The sequence below is a fragment of the Alosa sapidissima genome, chromosome 5, assembly GCF_018492685.1.
Source record: "Alosa sapidissima isolate fAloSap1 chromosome 5, fAloSap1.pri, whole genome shotgun sequence".
In the NCBI taxonomy this organism is placed as follows: Eukaryota; Metazoa; Chordata; class Actinopteri; order Clupeiformes; family Clupeidae; genus Alosa; species Alosa sapidissima.
In genome coordinates, this window is record NC_055961.1 from 29,155,346 (window position 1) to 29,173,874 (window position 18,529).

Here is an 18,529-nt window from a genome sequence, read left to right on the forward strand (position 1 = left end):
CCAAAGTTGGACGTGCGTTCACACACGTAACTTTTGACCCATAGGCCCAATTGTCAAAAATGAGGTATCGTTGGAATCCTTGGACCAAGCCAAGTTCAACGCACCATATGACATAATTTTCCGCCATGATGGATTTTCCGCCATTTTGGATTTTAGTGAAAGTGAAACTAATTCTTCACAGGTCACAAATTTTGTCCGATCGTCACCAAACTTGACACACATGATCTTCAGCCCAAGCCTCACAAAAGATACTCCTTTTCGTCTTCGGAACTCAAACCGTTCGCCCGTAACAGCCAATCGAAATATGCGGCGAAGCCGCCAAACAGGAAGTGAGCTCATATCTCAGCAACCCATTCACCTATCATAACCAAACTTAGTCCATGGACTCAGGACCCAATCAGGGGGACGCTCAAGAAATCTGGTGACCTTTGACCTCTAGGGGGCGCTGTAATTAAGAAACATGCCTTTTGGCCTGTAGCAGCAGTTGTGCTTAGAATTAAAACGCACTAGTGGTGTCTGGTAATACTGTTGGAGGTCCTTAGGCCGACCCAAGCCAACTTGTGATGTCATCGTAATTGATTCGGCCGCCATATTGGATTTAATCAAAAACATATACGAATTTTCGCAGGTCACAAATTTCAGCGGATCCTCACCAAAATTGGCAGAGAACATCTTCAGACCATGCCTTATCAGCGTTTTGGAACGATTGACAGTAGGATTCGGCTGTAACAGCCAATCGAAACTTGCGGCGAAGCCGCCAAACAGGAAGTGAGCTCATATCTCAGCAACCCTGCCATGTATCATAACCAAATTTACTACATAGGTTCAGGACCCCATTAGGAGGACGCTCAAACAATGTGTTGACCTTTGACCTGTAGGGGGTGCTGCAATTAGCAATATTGCATTTTGATCTGTAGTTGCGATGTGTTTTATCGATCTTTTATTTTTGGATGTGAAACTGATGACAACATGTTCCATCCAGTTCATTCTAATGCGTGCGTGGTAGGGCGGGGTGGGACGGGCAGAGGTGATTAGGTGGGGGGGCTGGCTGGCGGAGGCGGGTGGCAATACTCAGCCCTGTTTCAGCCCTACAAAATCAGTTATGTTTGATGTAACACTTGTTGAAAGTGTTGATCGCGAGTGTCTGCTGAGTTCTATCTTGTCGCCGTGGCTACTCCAGCCTATTCTGCTTGGCCCCCTCATTGCTGCTTGCAGCTATATTCTGCTTTGTTATTTATCCAAAAACCCGCCAGAGAGGTTTCCTTATAGACACTCTTAAGACCACCGTCATTTGCAATTTCGATCAACTGCTCTTCCTCCTGCGCTGACAAGTTAGGACTATTTGGGATATTGACAAATGGGTTGCGGACCCACTCATTGGTTTGCCGTGGATCTTTGGAGGATGGGAAGTAACGCTCAAACTCATTTGAAAGCGCAACAAGTTGATCGCGCACTAGCTGCGAGAGAAAGGGCCCTGCCTCAGTCTCTCCCAAAACCCCCACTACTGTTTGGAACATATCAAATACACCCCGGTCCACTCGTCGTCCCCACAAATCAAGCTTGGCTTTAAATGCAGCGACTTTATCTGCCAGTTTAAAGACAGTCTTCATTCTCTCCTGGAGTGACCGGTTGAGGTCCGAATATGTCACACAGGTAAGCGAGTTTTGACACCCAGTCCTCATCACTAAAATGTGCAGCTTTTTTTCTGTAAGAAATCTCTGCGGCGGCTCTCTCAACTCAAACACTCTGGCCAGTGACCTGCTAAAGATGCTTGTTTTTTGTTGCTCATTCTAGCAGTTTAGCTAACTTCGTGTGACATACCGTTCGCCAAGAACTGATCAAGTGAAGTGAGCTGACCTGAGGCTGCACAGCGCTGAAGGCAATATGTAAAAGTGTTGAAGGCGGGACAGACAGACGTAAGAAAATAGACCTTGCAAAATGCAAACATGCGTGCAATCAAACAACTGCATATAGGCCTATGCCATGTAAAAACGTGACATTATTGCGAATTAAATTTAGTTTAGTTTGCATGCATTTTTTTTTTTAAACTTAGGAATGTCCCGCGGCCCGGTGGTTGGGGACCGCTGACGTAAGATCATAGAGGTCCAAAAATATTGAACGGGCCATCAAAGAAATTAACTACTTTACTGAAATTTCAATGCAAATCCATTTACTGAAATTCAAATGCACAGTAAACGCTATATAGTCTGTAGTTCATCAACAAACAACCTACAGGTTAAAACGGAAAATGATAGCGAGAAAGTAGCTCTCATCACTAGTAGTCTAAACAGATGGACTCAACATGCAGTAGGCTAGGCTACTTCAGCCAGATCGGTCACATATTTTATAAATGGATAAGACAGATAGTGCTTTTGTGGTTGAGTTGATTTTATGAATGTATCAACTCAAGGATACAAGGAAGTTTATTGTCACATGCATATAGTTACTGGAAGTAAGAAATGCAGTGAAATTATGTCTGGTGTCAGCCTATTTGTGGGGGGGGGGCAAGGGCTGCATAAGAAAGGTGGGGGAGGATTGGGATGGGGGGGGGGCACCAACAAGGAGCACCCAAGAGCAACAGGGGCAAGGAAAAACTCCCTTACCAAGGAAGAAACCTTGGGCAGATCCACGGCTCAAGGGGCTAACCCAACTGCCAGGGGTCTGTGTGTGTGTTGGGGGGATGACAGGGGAGATGGGATAGTGTGCTGTGTATGTGGGGAGAGGGCAGTGTGCAATATGCAATATGTGTGTTGGAGAAGCTTCCTCATGAGACAATGTGCTGTGTATTGGGGGGAAGTGTGCTGTAAGTATGTTGGGGACGTGTGTTGGAGAAGCTTCCTGATGAAATAATGTGCTGTGTATGTAGGGGAGGGGGGGGGGGGCAGTGTACTGCAAGTATGGTGAAGGGACTTACTATTGCAAGCAGAGTACTGTATGTATGATGTATGTGAGTGATGACAGTGAAGATGTGTGTGTGGGCGGAAGGGGAGTGGAGCAGTGACTGTGTGTGTGTGTAGTGTGTGTGTGTGTGGGTAGGTGGGGGCAGTGTGCTGTAAGTATGTAGAGGATGTGTGTTGGAGAAGATCCTGAAGACAATGTGCTGTGTATGTAGGGAGGGGGGGGGGGGGGGGGGCAGTGTGCAGCAAGTATGTAGAGGAGGCTTACTGTAGCAAGCAGTGTGCTGTATGTATGTGAGGTGATGACAGTGATGATGTACAATGTAAGTGTGTGTGTTTTTTGTGTGTGTGTTGGGGATGGGGGTGGGGTGGGGGATGGGGGGGCAGAAAGGCTAGGCAATCAAGGACATGGGTAGATGGAGGAGAAATCAAAAATAATAAATAAAAAGTTCTATGGAGATGTGCAAAAGTTGGAGAAAATCAGATATGTGTGTGTGTGTGTTTTGACGTGTGATGAAATAAGAAAAATAAATAAAATGTCTGTAGCATAGGGTGAGGAATGTAAAAGTGCTAAAAGTCTTGTAGGTGTGTGTGTGGGGGGGGGGGGGGGGGGTCATGAGTGCTGAGGAGAGAATGAGTGCAAAGTCAGTATAGTGTGAGTTCAGAGTTGGGAAATGTTTGAGAGTGCTGAGGAGTGAATGTGTGCAAAGTCAGTATAGTGTGAGTTCAGAGTTCGGATGGCCTGGGGATAAAAACTTCTCCTGAGTCTCTCAGTTCTGGCTTTGTGACTACATAGGCGTCTTCTTGATTTCAACGGTAGGAATAATCCATTGTTAGGATGAGAAGAGTCCTTCAGAATCTTTTGGGCTCTTAGGAGTACTCTTCTGGAACAGATATCTTGTAGAGCAGGGAGTTGAGTTCTTATAGTACGTTCAGCTGAGTGCTCTCTGCAGAGTACTACAATCTCTAACTGTGGAGTTCCCATACCAGGTGATGATGCTACCAGTTAGAGCACTCTCAACCGCTTAAGTGTAGAAGGCCTTCATGATGGATGTAGAAACTTTGAATTTCCTTAGCTGACGAAGGAAGTAGAGTCGTTGTCTGGACTTCTTCAGCCACATATTGAGTGTTAACAGTCCATGTTAAGTCTTCAGTAATGTGGACACCAAGGTATTTAAAACTTGTGACTCTCTCTACAGGTTGCCCGCTGATCATTAGTGGGGTGTAACTGTAGTTCTGCTGCTGCCTTCTGTAATCCACTACCATTTCCTTGGTTTTATTGATATTCAGTGTCAAGCTGTTAGATTGACACCACTGTGCCACCTCATCAACCTGATCCAAGTAGAGCTGTTCATTGTTGTTACTAATCAGGCCCAAGATCACTGTGTCATCTGCAAACTTGATGATGGAGGTATGACTACTGTTGGCTTTGCAGTCATGTGTGTAGATGTTGTACAGCAGTGGACTCAAAACACAGCCTTGGGGAGCACCAGTGCTGATGGTTAATGAGTCAGATGTCAGACCCCCCACTCTAACCACTTGTGAACGGTTGGTGAGGAAGTCAAATATCCAGTGACACAGGGTGGTGTTCAGTCCTAAGGCCTTCATCTTTGTGACCAAGGTGAGAGGTACTATCGTGTTGAATGCTGAACTAAAGTCAATGAACAGCATCCTCACATAATTCCCATTCCCCTCCTCCAGGTGAGTTAAGGTGGTGTGCATGAGGTTTGAGATGGCATCCTCTGTAGACCTGTTGGCTCTGTAAGAGCAGATAATGTTTTTCACAAGCTTCTCGAAGCACTTCATCACTGTAGACGTCAGGGCTACTGGGCGGTAGTCATTCAGACATGATGGACTTTTGTTTTTCGGTACTGGAACAATAACAGACTGCTTGAGGCAAGTAGGAACTGTCTCTTGAGCCAATAATGTGTTAACGATATAAGTGAACACAGGAGCTAACTGAGCAGCGCAGGATTTCAAAACCCTGTTAGAAATTCCATCCGGTCCAGCAGCTTTTCTACAATTTACCCTCCTAAAGGCATTGCTCACATCGACCTCAGAGACACAGAAAGGTGCATCCTCATTTGCTTCACATGCTGCAGTTAGTGCAAGATAGTCTGTGTTTTTCATGTCAAAGCGAGCATAAAAAGCATTTAGTTCATCAGGGAGGGCTTTACTCACATTCATCATAGGAGGGGACTTTCTTTCAAAGCCAGTGATGGTTCGGAGTCCTTTCCACACTCGTGCTGGATCACCCTCCAAGAAATCAGCTTCAACTCTGTCTCTATAGCGCCGCTTAGCATCTTTATTGGCTCTACGTAAACTATAAGATGCTGCTTTGTAATCCGTCATATCCCCTGAAATAAGCCCAGCATTATAAGTCATGGTGCGTGTCTTTAATGCCGTTCTCACTTCTCTATCTACCCATGGCTTCTGGTTAGGGAAGCTTCGGATATTTACAGTTGGGATGATGGAATCAGTTAGCATATTGATGTAACGCAATGACACAGTGGGCATCGCTTTCAAATGACCACTTCATTTGCGCATTACGCTGCGTGAAGCTTTAGTACCACTTTCAGCCACTGTGCGTCGCTCTGCCACTGTACATCGCTCTGCCTGCCGTCCCTTACATAATTGTTGCCGAGAGTAATCCCAGCCTACGAATTCAATAACAAAATAAATCATGCATAATTAAACATTACCTCGATTTAGGCTACTTGGGTATGGCGTAAGGCTTGACTACACGAAAATCGAAATCGAAATTTGCTGTCTACATTATTGTCAGTGTTGGGGTTAACGCAACTACGCAAATCAAAACAGTGGTGTGATAATTGAGCCAGTAGAGAAATAACTGTTCAGAATGAATCTGTAGCCTTGGGTAGGCTTCTGCAGAAAACAATGTTGTTGCCGATTTAATACTATCTGGCGACGTTTTTAACAGGCTACGCAATAGAGGCTTAGACAACTATGACCCACGTTTTGGTTTCGTAAATTAATTTGCCCTACTTCTTGACTGCAATGTAGTCAATTGACTGCTTGACATGTCATTTTTATTTTTCTGTACAATAAACAATTACATCTGCTTTATGCCGCAGAATTACATTCATATTTGGCTGACTGCAGACGCGCCACTTCCCTCCCCATATTCGCAGACGTGATGTCTACCGAGCCAAACTGTCTACGATCGCGGCGGCCAACGTAGACTACCAGTTAAAGTAAAGGGGCCTGACTCAAGTTCGCAGGCTACGCTTTTGGCTCGTCATTGGCCCAGAGTCTACATTCATCGTAGACTTGGAACATACCAGAGAGCAGAACTCATCTTTGGCGGTCGTTAACGTTAGTTAATAGTCAGCCTCCGATTGCGCCAGAGTCTACGTTTATATCCAATCCGATAGCGAGACTGTCTATAAAAACATTTCAGGCAGGTGCGCAAACCCTTTCATCGACCCAACGGACGAGAACCCAAGCAACGGCAAGACGAGTCAAAACAGCAATCAAATTCTACAAACAATGACTATTATGAAGCTAATTCCTTCTAAATGAATGTTTAAGTACAGGAATGATAACTTAATTTGAAAGAAAGGTTAGCCTACCTGCATGCATGCATCCAATGTAGCTTAACGTTAACGTTAGCATCCTGCATCTTCTCAGCATAGCATTTATAACTCTGCTATTACATGCTCGACATGCTCAGTTAAGGGTTTAATTTGTTTAATCTCATTTATGTAGGTATTAATTTTTTCTATAGTGTTTGCGTTGTAATTTGGTTTTATGCTTACCTTGGTGAATTAGACCAATTTCAAAGCCAATTTCGTTAGCACGTTAGCACGGGAAAGCCATAGTTGGGGGGGAAAAAAAGTAAAACTACATAGAAATGTTAAAAAATGGACATTTAAGCCACACTACGAATGGGGTGTGTATAAAATTGTGCAAAAGTGTATATTTCCTTGATATTTCCTTAGTTAGAGAACAGTGCAGCTGCCGCTTGTTCAGGCTGCGCGGGAACTTGAGTAGCAGCTAGAGAGAGATGCTCTCAGTAGGGAGAATGAGAGCGCGCACTGGTTATATGTTGACTAACGTAAAGTAAAGCATAATGACGAGTAAAGCATAATGGTTTTAATGTTTTAATGTTAATTGACTGTTACCAATGTCAGATATGGATCCACTGCTGCCAGTGTTAGAGATACTGGACACTAGCGTGCCAGTAGAGAGGCAACAATGCATGCTACGGGCCTCAAAAGAGGCCAAGGCCGCGCAGGGCAAAAGCCTGAGTGTTAACAAGCTGCTGCGGGAGCCAAAGATGGCCTACAGAGAAGGTAACATCATGGCATAATGACAACCTAATGCACTGCAGTAGAGCTTTTGCTGGCTTGCTCACTAAGGTAATAAAATGTTCAAAATGTTTTTTTTTGTCTCCAGCAAAAAAGCGCTGTCACATTGACAACCCTACGGAGGCCCAGTACCTGGGACAACTGGTTCTGACATTCGGCTGGTACTTTGGGAGGAGCTTCAAGTGGCTGGTCGAGAATGATGTCGGCTACATCAAATAGTAAGTACATTGAAGAAAACCAAACCAAACAGCGTACAGTTGTCCGTTTCTTAAACTAACCATGACGTGTGTGTGTGTGTGTGTGTGTGTGTGTGTGTGTGTGTGTGTTTCAGTGTTCTTGACCGCCACTTGGAGGAGACCCAGGACCCAAAGAGAAAAACTCCCATCAATGACGGGTGGCTGAAGGACAGCCTGATGAGCTATGTGACGCTGTTCCCCCCCGTCTCTTGTCACCTTGAGGTCAACGTGGATCGGGCCATTTACGGCCAGGGGCAGTTCAAGTCCTTCACCTTCCTTGAAATGTGGAGCTGGTACAGCCTGCATACACGCCACCAGGCTGACCCACAAGCTGGGAGTGAACAAGAAAGAAAGAAGGCGCGGGATGCTCATGCCGCTGTGAAGCAGTGGCTGCTTAAAAAGGAGGGTGACATCACCACCAAGTCCCTCAAGCGCTTCCGGGCGTACATTTTGGAGAAAGAGGTATGCTTGTTGAGTTGTCCTAATTCTCCTAATAACACTGTAACATGTGATGCATAACAGAAAACATAAAGCTGATACCTACCTGTATTTCACAGAAGTCTCAGTCGGGCGCCGCTCGTCCTGCTGCCACTCCGTCTGCTGCTGCTGCAGCCACTCCATCTGCTCCTCCTACAGCCACTCCGTCGGCTGCTGCCGCTGCTCCATCTTGCGCGTCGTGGTGTGATGACGATGACATCATGCTAGATGCCCTCGTCACCTTTGAGAGTAGTCAAGGGAAGCCAGCTGATGAGCTGTCCACCAGCCAGCCACAGCCACAGCCTGCTCCTCCTGCCGCTGCTCCTCCTCCTGCCGCTGCTCCTCCTGCGTCTCCTGGGCCTCCACTCCTCGCTGAATCTGGGCAGCGGGCCAAGAAGTCTGCCAAGAAGAGTCAGAAACGGCAGCCTGCTCCTCCTGCTGCCGCTGCTCCTCCTGCTGCCGCTGCTCCTCCTGTGTCTCCTGAGCCTCCACTCCTCACTGAGAAGCGGGCCAAGAAGAGTCAGAAACGGCAGCCTGCTCCTCCTGCTGCCGCTGCTCCTCCTGTGTCTCCTGAGCCTCCACTCCTCACTGTGAAGCGGGCCAAGAAGAGTCAGAAACAGCAGCAGCCTGCTCCTCCTGCTGCCGCTGCTCCTCCTACTCCTGAGCGTCCACTCCTCGCTGCATCCGAGAAGCGGGCCAAGAAGTCCGCCAAGAGTCAGACACAGAAGACCACACCGGCCTCCAAGTCCGCAAAGAGTCAGACACAGCCGCCGCCGTCGCCCAGTCAGCCTGCGCCCAAACCGTCCTCCAGGTCCGCAAAGCGTCAGACGCAGCAGCCAGCGCCATCCACCGAGCAGCCTGCGCCCAAACGGCCCTCCAGGACCTCCAAGCGTCAGACGCAGCAGCCAGCGCCATCCTCGCCCAGTCAGCCTGAAGCGCAGCAGCCCGAGACGTCCACCAGCCAGGTCGCTCCTGGCGCTCGCCCTGAGCCGCAGCCGTCACCGTCGCCCTCCAACAGCCAGTCTCAGCCTGCCTCTGCCGCCACGTTGTCGCAGAGCGACTCTCCTGTAAGTGTAAAAATGACAGTGTGATGCATGCATCTTACAAAATACCTCAGTCACAATCTAATTATGCACTGTTTATATATATATATATATAATGCTGTTTGTGTTGTGTGTCTTTTAGGTGGAGATGGAAGGCTGGGTGAGGCTATGGGAGGACCCTAGCGGCATCCCAGCGGCAGACGTCACCTGGTTGAAGGAGGACAGCGAGCGAGGGCTTTTCACCTCGGTGCAGACCTTCAAGGACGTCAGGGGGCAAATCAAGAGGCGGCGGGTCCTGAAGTCGGACCGCATGTGGTTTTACCCACCCGAGCCACCTGGCTACCTCGGCGGCGGCGTTCCCTCTCCTCAGCCCTTTTTCCGGAGCCGCTTGTTCTTCTGGCGCCCTGTTGGCGTGTGGCGGTGCTCCATCAGCTGCCCGCGTGGTGACGCGTGCGCGGGGGCCGGACGCAACACCCATCTCTCCAAATCGGGTTACCACATTCGGGTAAGCTTTGTGGTCCCTTCGCGTGAGTGCTACGTGCACGTCTGGCCCATGCCGATCTGTAATTGTGACATTTCCTCTCTCTCAGGTGCGGCACATCTGCGATGTGTCGGGGTGGTACTCCATGTGCTGCGAAGTGCTCTGCTGCGGGCCGTGCCTCAAGGCAGCCAGGGGGGGAGACGGTGGCCCCATGGGCCGTTGGCTGGCCTGGGACGACGCCATCCTGCGCCAGCTGAGCGAGGCTCACCAGGCCATGTTTCCGGCTGTCCTCACGGCCAAGCGCGGGGTCGACAAGAGCGTTCTCAACCTGTTGCGCGACCGCACAGAGGGCAACACCATGGCCAAGGTGTGGCAGCAGGTGCGGGAGAACCACATGGAGGAGCACAACCGCAGGCGGGACCTCTACACCACGCTCCTCATGGCTTTGGTGCGACCGGGCAGCATCGTGTCCGCGCTCGGCCACGGAGAGTTTCGGGCGCCTCCTCCTCCCAGGGAGCTTCCCTGCGAGCGGCTCCTGCGGCACGCCTTTCTCCTGGCGGAGGCCAACAACGTCCAGGATTACCGGAGCCAAATTCTGTCCACGTTTGGCACGGTCCTGAAAATGGACTCACAAAGAAGGCAAGTTAACCAAGAGTGTGTTGCACGCATACAAGTACTCACAGGAAAAACACCACATCATGCAAACCTAAACTGTACTCGTATTTGTTTGCTTGTTTTGTCGTAGGTGGTGAAGAAGCTCTCTGGGGAGGGCAAGGGCTCGGCCGAGTGGTTCACCAGCATCGGCAACAAACTCTCCCAGATCGTGTCCTTTGTTCTCACCTGCGAGGAGTCCATGGAGAAGTTGGAGCCCATGTGCCGTGGAGTTATGGAGAGATTCCGCCTCGCCAACCAGCCCGTCCCCCAGATCCTTTACATCGACCGGGGATGCTGCAGGGCGCAGGGTCCGACAGCTGTGGAGACCCTCTTCCAGCCTTGGGTGGACAACGGGATGGTGGTGAGGCTGGATATCTTCCACTGGCTCCATCGCTTCGACGCCGCTCTGCGGACAGAGGCTCACTCCAAGTACCCCGCCTTGAAGTCTGTGCTGGCCGGGGCGGTGTTGGCCTACAACCGCCAGGACCTGGATCTGCTCATCGCGGCCGTCAGGGCCAGAGACTCGTCCGTCATGGAGGCCGTGTCCGACTCTACATCTCGCGGGAGCAGCTAAAGCACCACGTCCGACGGGTCACCCTCGGCGCCCATGAGACGTTTCGCCTCATTCACCTCATCATCGAGGAGCTGAAAGGTCCGGCTGGGCTCGATGAGAGTGGCGTCAGCCTCTTCAAGTCCACTGGTACGACAAAACACACACACACACACACACACACAAACACACACATGCTCAAAGTCAATTATGTGCTAAATGAATGCATGTTTGTGTGCTTACAGCTGCCATCAATGAGATGTGGGCCAGCCAGCAGCGACACCTGGAATGCATCCAGGACCCACCAGGCATGAGCATGTACCGTGTTGCCCGCACCACCACCATCAACGGTGTGGATGTCCCGTATTACAAGTGCCTGCGTGGGAGCAACAGCTTGGAGGGGTTCCACCGCTCGCTCCCCCACATGATTCCAGGTGACCTAGAAAACACAACAAATACTTGCACTCAACAAAAAAAAAAAAACCCACACAACAATACCGCTCATATCATGCCTGTTGTTGTGATGTGCCTGCAGGTCCCCACTGTGCGGCGCGGCCCTACCAGGTGTACTTGGTCAGCGGCATCGCGCGTTGGAACGCCGACAGGAGCTCGGCGGCTGTGTTTGGAGGTCGGCAGAGGTCCAGCGTCTACTCTGTGCCGCTCGTGGACCGCCTCAACGCTCGCTGCCAGCTGATCTTCGGGCCTGGCCCGGCCCCCGAGGAGGAGGTGTATCGGCCTGGTGAGGACGATCCCGGCGCCGAGGCAGACGAAGCCTACCAAAGCGACGAGGACCTGGAAGACATAGATGCTGCCCACATCACGCTGACCAACAACGAGACGGCCACTGTCCATCCGCCAGCCTTTGTGAGTCTCACCGACATGCTGCTGAACCACAAAGACATTTTTATATACACATTTATAGACATATATAGACATTCATATTAGACATTTATTTTAGAAAGAACATTGTTTACATTTCAAGTGACACTCTCTCTCTCTCTCTCTCTCTCTGTCTCTCTCTCTCTCTCCCTCTCTCTCCCTCTCGCTGTTTTGCAGGAGGACGCCTGCAGTGCCAATCCCCTCCCTGGGTTCCAGGAGCTGGAGGCCTTCTGCGCTACGCTAGTGCAGCTTGGGGGTGCTGACCAGAAGCTCCAGCTCACCACCGACCAGCGCAACGCCATCCTCGACGCCTGGAATGCGGTGGAGGAGCATGACAAGCAGCCACAGAAGTACCACCAGCTGTACCGCACGCACTGGGGCAACACCTTGTACTGCCGTACAAAGAGGGATGACCTCGGCGAAGCCGCCCTGATCCAGCGGGTGAAGATGGCCAGGAGGTACGCGCCGGCCCAGCAGGACATCAGCGCGCAGCACAACCGTCTCATGTACGTGTTGGTCAAGCTGCTTTGGTTGAGTGCCCCCCAGTCCTCTCGAACCGGCCCGGAAAAGGCCAGCATCCTCAAGGCCTATGAACTCATACAGCACAGGGTGTTGGTGGACGACCCGGTGCTGTCCAAGGCGGGCATCCCTCTCCCCAAGATCAACGTCAAAACGGTCAGGGACTTTATCCTACAGCAAGAGAGGCTGGTCAACTTTCACGCCATGAGGCAACCTTCGGTGATCTCAAAGACCACCTCCGTATCGTCCACAGAGCTTCCTCCAGCGCCACGGCAACCCGACGTCCTCCCTCCGCCCGACTACCCGGTGATGGAGTACGTACCAACGGCCAGCACGGCCGGCACCAAGAAGCTGAGGGGACGGGCTGACATGGCGGCGCCGTCGCAGCTTCCTCCTCCTCAGCCGCTCCTTCCTCCTCCTCAGCCACTGCCTCTTGTGCGGCCGCTGCAGAGACCCCCCGCCACCTTCAGCATCACCGAGCCTGTGCCCACCCCCGCGCAGTCTGTGGCGGGCCCCTCCTCCACACAGACCGCGCCAACTGCTGCGCCCTTGGCTCGGCTTGTGTGCCCATCCTGCCTGCCCCTGCTCTCGCTGGGCCTTCCTCCAGCCAGACCCACGCTGCTCCAGCTTCCTGGTCCAGGTCGACCCATTACAAAAGGAAGCTGGTGGCAGACCAACCCACCCAAGTTGGGGCGAAGCTTTTCAGGGTCCAGCACATCCCCAATTGCAAGGTGTGTGGCCAACCTATACAGGGACATAAAAAATACAAAAAGAAAACGTATTGCCCTGTGAAAGACATGTCACCCTCCAAGGGCCTGGACAACAGGGTTTACAGAAACTTTGCCCACTTTGTCGCCGTCATAGATGGCTTGGAGGACTGACACTGTACAAATTGTAAATACTTTTTTACCTGTAATCTGTGTTATGGTCTTACAAGTGCCCGTTATCATGGCACGTTTTTCTCTGTTGTGCACCGTTCTGTTTTATGCACTTTCTAACTTGTTATCTATGTTCTGGTCTTACAAAAGCCCGTTGCCTTGGCACTTTTCGCTGTGCTTTGCAGTGTTTTGACTGTACAAACTGTACAATAGTTTTTGACTTGTTATCTATGTTCTGGTCTTACAAATGCCCGTTACCTTGGCACCGTTCGCTGTGTTTCGCAGTGTTCTCCTATTTTATGCACTTTCTGACTTGTGTTTTGCAGTGTTCTCCTATTATGCACTTTCTGACTTGTTATCTATGTTCTGGTCTTACAAATGCCTGTTACCTTGGCACCGTTCGCTGTGTTTCGCAGTGTTCTCCTATTTTATGCACTTTCTGACTTGTGTTTTGCAGTGTTCTCCTATTATGCACTTTCTGACTTGTTATCTATGTTCTGGTCTTACAAATGCCTGTTACCTTGGCACCGTTCGCTGTGTTTCGCAGTGTTCTCCTATTTTATGCACTTTCTGACTTGTGTTTTGCAGTGTTCTCCTATTTTATGCACTTTCTGAGTTGTTATCTATGTTCTGGTCTTACAAAAGCCCGTTGCCTTGGCACCTTTGGCTGTGCTTTGCAGTGTTTTGACTGTACAAACTGTAAAATAGTTTTTGACTTGTTATCCATGTTCTGGTCTTACAAATGCCTGTTGTCTTGGCACCGTTTGCTGAGTTTTGCAGTGTTCTCCTATTTTATGCACTTTCTGACTTATCTGTTATCTGTTTGCTGGTCTTACTGAATAAAAATGGTCAATCAGTAACAATGCCTTGTTGAGTGTCTGTACATTTATTTTACACACACACTAGAACTAGGTTTCTAAAGGGTCAAAATCTTCAATCTAAATTAGTTTAAAGCCTTAAAAGTCTTTAATTGTGCACTAGGTCAAAATACATTTAGTTTAATTTAGTGGTTTTTAAGGAGAAATAAAGTTGGTATTTGTTGTCTATACCAAAAAGCGTATGCTTAGAATTTCAATCACAATGGTCTTCAAAAGTCTTACCTTCTTCAAACCTAAATTTAAACACTTTCTTTCTTTACATGTAAACACTTTTCATAATAGTTGAAAGCATAAAGGACATAGGGTGGGGGAAAAAAACTCATCTCACACAAGCTGGCATTTGTGATAAATCCAATACTTTATTGAAAGAAAGGGAGCAAACGAACTACAATTTTTTTTTTTTACTAAAAAACTTTTCAATAGCTTGGAACTTGTGTACAACAAAGGTGAATAAAAGGCATTAAAATTAATGCGGGGGGGCTTATGCTTGGTGAAACTGTGTGATTGTGTTATAATCTAGCTATAAAAATCCTATTTGCAACAGCACCTTTTCAGGTGATGTTCAGTAAAACACACGGGATTCACCTTCCTGCACTGACACAAGTTTGTTTGTTTTGGATGATGTCAGAGCCACGTGTAGTGCTCCCTGCGGGATTCCTCATACTTCCTGGTCCAGCAAACCTGGGGGAAGGCATAAGATAATCATATGCTAATCAGGATTTTGACACAAGCATCGATTTCACATCTGTAGACTCTCTGCCAATTATCTGTCTAATCAATTGCACTTCAGTCCTGCGCACCCCCATTCGCAAGATTAAGATAGTATGAAGTGCTTTTTGTATAGGCTACTATCATAAAAAAATAGTTAAAACGAATAGCTATTTGCCATTTGACAAAACACTGGTCCTCATTTTGCGAATGCGAGGACGATATGAGCCTGTTGCATTTAGTTAGATGTCCAAGTCACGCATAATGTTTGAAAACCACTGGCTCGTAATCACAATAATTTAACACACGACAGTTGGATAACCTACTTCATCATGTCCCCATGCCTACATTTTTGTGAGTAGCATAGAGATCGTTAAAAACAATAAAGTATGGCTCTCCGTTTGGGACATCGAAAACTTATATTTTTAATAGACTACCGTCGAAGATGCTGACTTGCAAAAGCCTCGGGATAACACGTTATCTCCACTATCATCAGTCATGCCCCTTGATCAAAGTGGGGAATGAAATAAAAGTTTGAGAACCACTGGCTTAACAACAGTCCAGAACACAGAATCTGTTGCAATATTCTGATGATCGGCGATGATATCGGCAAATGTTTGTTTTCCAAAGTAAGAATTTCACTTCACCATGCACCTTCGACAATACCTGGCCTACCTGGTATCATTACAAACATTATTCTGTGTCCTAAAACTGGCATATTTTATGACATTGTGTCATGTAAGTTCGTTGCAAAATCTAGAGAAATGTGTGAGGTGGTCAGCGGGGGACAATTGAGACACACATTGGATTGTGTTATTACTTGAACATTCCACACTATCCACAGCTGTGGTAGGCCTATCAGGGGCAGGAGGATTACTGTCAGTGCAGGCTTTATATAAAATTCTTCAACAGAAGGCCACGAATGTTGTCTTGTTTGTGGGGCGCTTTGCTTCGCTTCTGTAATTTCGGCTTCATTGAAAATGAGGGCTTCCCTCAATGACCCTCCGAGAATAAATAAAGGTTGAATGAATGAATGAATGCAGGCTTGCCCAGCCAGCGGCTTGCCCAAAATAAAGGCATGTGGTTTGCGCAGCCTACAGTAGGCTAAATAACAGACCCGCCAGAATGTGCGTTATGATGCTTTTTTACGAGCAAGATGTTTTTGGTACCCTACGCACACTGCATGTTCTTAAATAACAATGATCATCAGTAATATTCGACCATTAATTTGGGTAAATGGGCAAGCGTGACCACCTTGATTGGCTGATTGGCTGATGATTGTAACGCGGGCATAATTCCAAACACCTCCCTTACGATGATGAGTGACAGGTCTCAGAATGCGTGCGCTACACAAGGACGGAAGATGATGAATAACTGGGGCCGTAGGCTATTCACAAAGGCTTTTATCTTACTACTAGGAGTAGGCTACTCCTAAATCGCACTTAAAGATTTTAGATTGGAGTTTTCTCTTCAAAGTTATTCACAAAGCCTTTCAGACAACTCCTAAACTAGGAGTGAGTCTTCGTGGCTATGGATGACGTCATTACTCATGCACGAGCTTGACTGAAGTGACCACCTTGATTGGCTGACGATTGTAACGCGGGAATTCCAAACACCTCTCTTCGGATGATGACTGACAGGTGACAGGTCGGAGAATGCGTGCCCTACACAAGTAGTGCGAAGGACGGAAGATGATTAATAACTGAATAAAAAGGCCTAGCCTAAATGAATAAAGAGTAAGGCAAAACAAATAGCTTAGTAGCCTAATGAAACATAGGCCTATGGATTGATGCAGTAGCCTACCTTTGCAACATTATTAAATTAATCTGTCACCATATCCCTAGGCTACGTTTGCAAAGAGGAGAACATTTTAATTTGATTCACAATGAAACGTTACATTTCATTTACATGTTAACAATGAGTAGTTTTGGTTGTTGTTGGTGGCGTTATTGCATCCCTTTTATGAATGCAAAATTTTTCCCTCGCATTGGAAGCTCCTGTTGCGCATAGGTTATTTCAAAACATCGCAACGTAAAATGCCACAAAAAAGCTGTTTATGAATAGGTCTTAGTGAGTTACGTAGGAGTCCTCTCGACTTAAGCTGTCCCAGACTTAGGTGCTACTTTTAGGTCTAAAATGCTTCGTGAATTACTTTTTGTGAAAAAATTAGGAGTCCTGAAGTTAGGAGTGACACGCCCATTATTTTTAGGAGTTGCTCCTAAATTCGCCAGTTAGGAGCTACTTTTAGCCTTAAAATTCTTTGTGAATATGGCCCCTGAATAAAAAGGCCTAGCCTAAATGAATCGAGGCAAAACAAATAGCCTAGTAGCCCAATGAAACATACGGATTGATGTAGTATCTTTGTAACATTATTAAATTATTCTGTTACTATGCCTACGTTTGCAAAAGAGAACATTTTAATTTGATTCACAATAATGTTACATTTAATTTACATGTTGACAATGATTAGCCTAGTTTTGGTTGTTGTTGGCGGCGTTATTGCATGTTAGTTATGCCTACAATGCAAAATTGCTTCCTCGCGATTGGAAGCTGCTGTAGCTGCATAGGATTTCAAAACAGCAGGTTTGTGAATAGGTCTGTGAGTAAGGAGTCCTCTTGACTTCTTTTAAGCTGTCAGAGGTGGGAAGGTGTGATTTTTTGGGGGAAGGGCCGGATTAACTGGCCACAATTGTCTGATGGCCCCCCTTCCCCCCAGCCAACGTGAATCGGGTGGTTAGTTAATAGGCCTATCGTGAAGATTTTTCCTGCCATCTAAGGCACGAGCGCATCTGTGAGGCCAAGCTTCACCAAGTAGCTCGTTTGTTTACAACTAACATTCCATTTAACTGCTTTATAGGCTATGCCGAAATAGTTTTCAACATTTTGAATATTAGTGTCGGGTGAATTGAAATGTTCTCAAAGTAGCCTTATGGCTGAAAGCTGCTTGGGACCCCCCCGTCAAGCAATATAACCATACAAACGCGCTTCCTGCACTCATTGTTTCAAAAGGAGTAATTTTGGCTTTGTCAGAACTGAAGAGCTGTGGACGGCACGGCACGGTATGCCCAATGAAAATAAATTAACGCAACACAACACAACACAGACCCCGCTTCTCTCGCGTCAGTCACTGACATGAACGAAACACAGAACCCGCTTCTCTCACGGCAGTCACTGACAGTAACCTAGAATAAATGCATGGGGAAAAACACTTCCCCATGACAAAGACATCTTAAAACACTGAAAGTTAATATTTTGTCACTAGCAACATTCATCTGTCCTTTGTCAAATGTATTATGTTCCAAGTACCCTATGCGTAATTCTGCTTCATAAAGTTGAACAAATACATTTGCTTATTTCACAGAAAAATATAAATAGCCAGTCTACAGTGCAGAGTTGGTAAGTTATGGTAGGCCAACTTGCAGTGAACATACAAAGAGGGGAAATTATTTCTCTTGCAGCTGAGTAGCCTCAGGTGCGCACGTAGACATAAGGCCGAACATGCAAGCGCCAATGAATCGTGCTCTCACGGCAATCGCGCCGTTAAACTTAAATAGGTTAACATCACTCTAAGTTCGCCTTCAAGCAAGGAAAACGATGATTTGAAGACATCTGTTTCGTTGGAAGGGCAAGGGGTAGCAACAGGGCAACACAGAGACAGGCCCGATGGCAGGGCTGTTATGAGAGTATTAAAATATGTAGGATATTCTACGGGAAAACATTAAAACGGCAAGACAGCAGGGAAAGTTAAAATACGTGATAAACACGGAAAAAGTTGGCATGCATCGTTTCGGTCCCCGTGCACAGGGATTATTTGTCATACTATTAATCACATATGATTATTTGTGAAATTGTGCAAACAGGCGCAACACATTTGAAAAGGAAGGACTGGTAGCATGCAAGCTCACGGGAAAGATTGATTTAAGAATGTTATCACAAAGTGTGTGGTTGTGGCGCGGGCGGAAGACAATTGGCAGGGGAGGGTCATGTCTTTTTTTAAC

At 47.6% G+C, this 18,529-nt stretch overlaps 1 protein-coding gene across 1 annotated transcript; it reads left to right on the top strand.

Moving 5' to 3' along the window:
- Positions 1–7,053: 7,053 nt before the first annotated feature.
- LOC121709773 lies at positions 7,054–12,948 on the top strand. The gene is made up of 12 exons (XM_042093376.1): positions 7,054–7,213; positions 7,317–7,446; positions 7,560–7,926; positions 8,022–9,008; positions 9,127–9,489; positions 9,575–10,108; positions 10,211–10,582; positions 10,633–10,819; positions 10,915–11,103; positions 11,205–11,533; positions 11,726–12,707; positions 12,863–12,948. Exons 1-12 carry the CDS (start codon positions 7,054–7,056, stop codon positions 12,946–12,948), a joined length of 4,686 nt encoding a protein of 1,561 aa, XP_041949310.1.
- Positions 12,949–18,529: the final 5,581 nt, after the last annotated feature.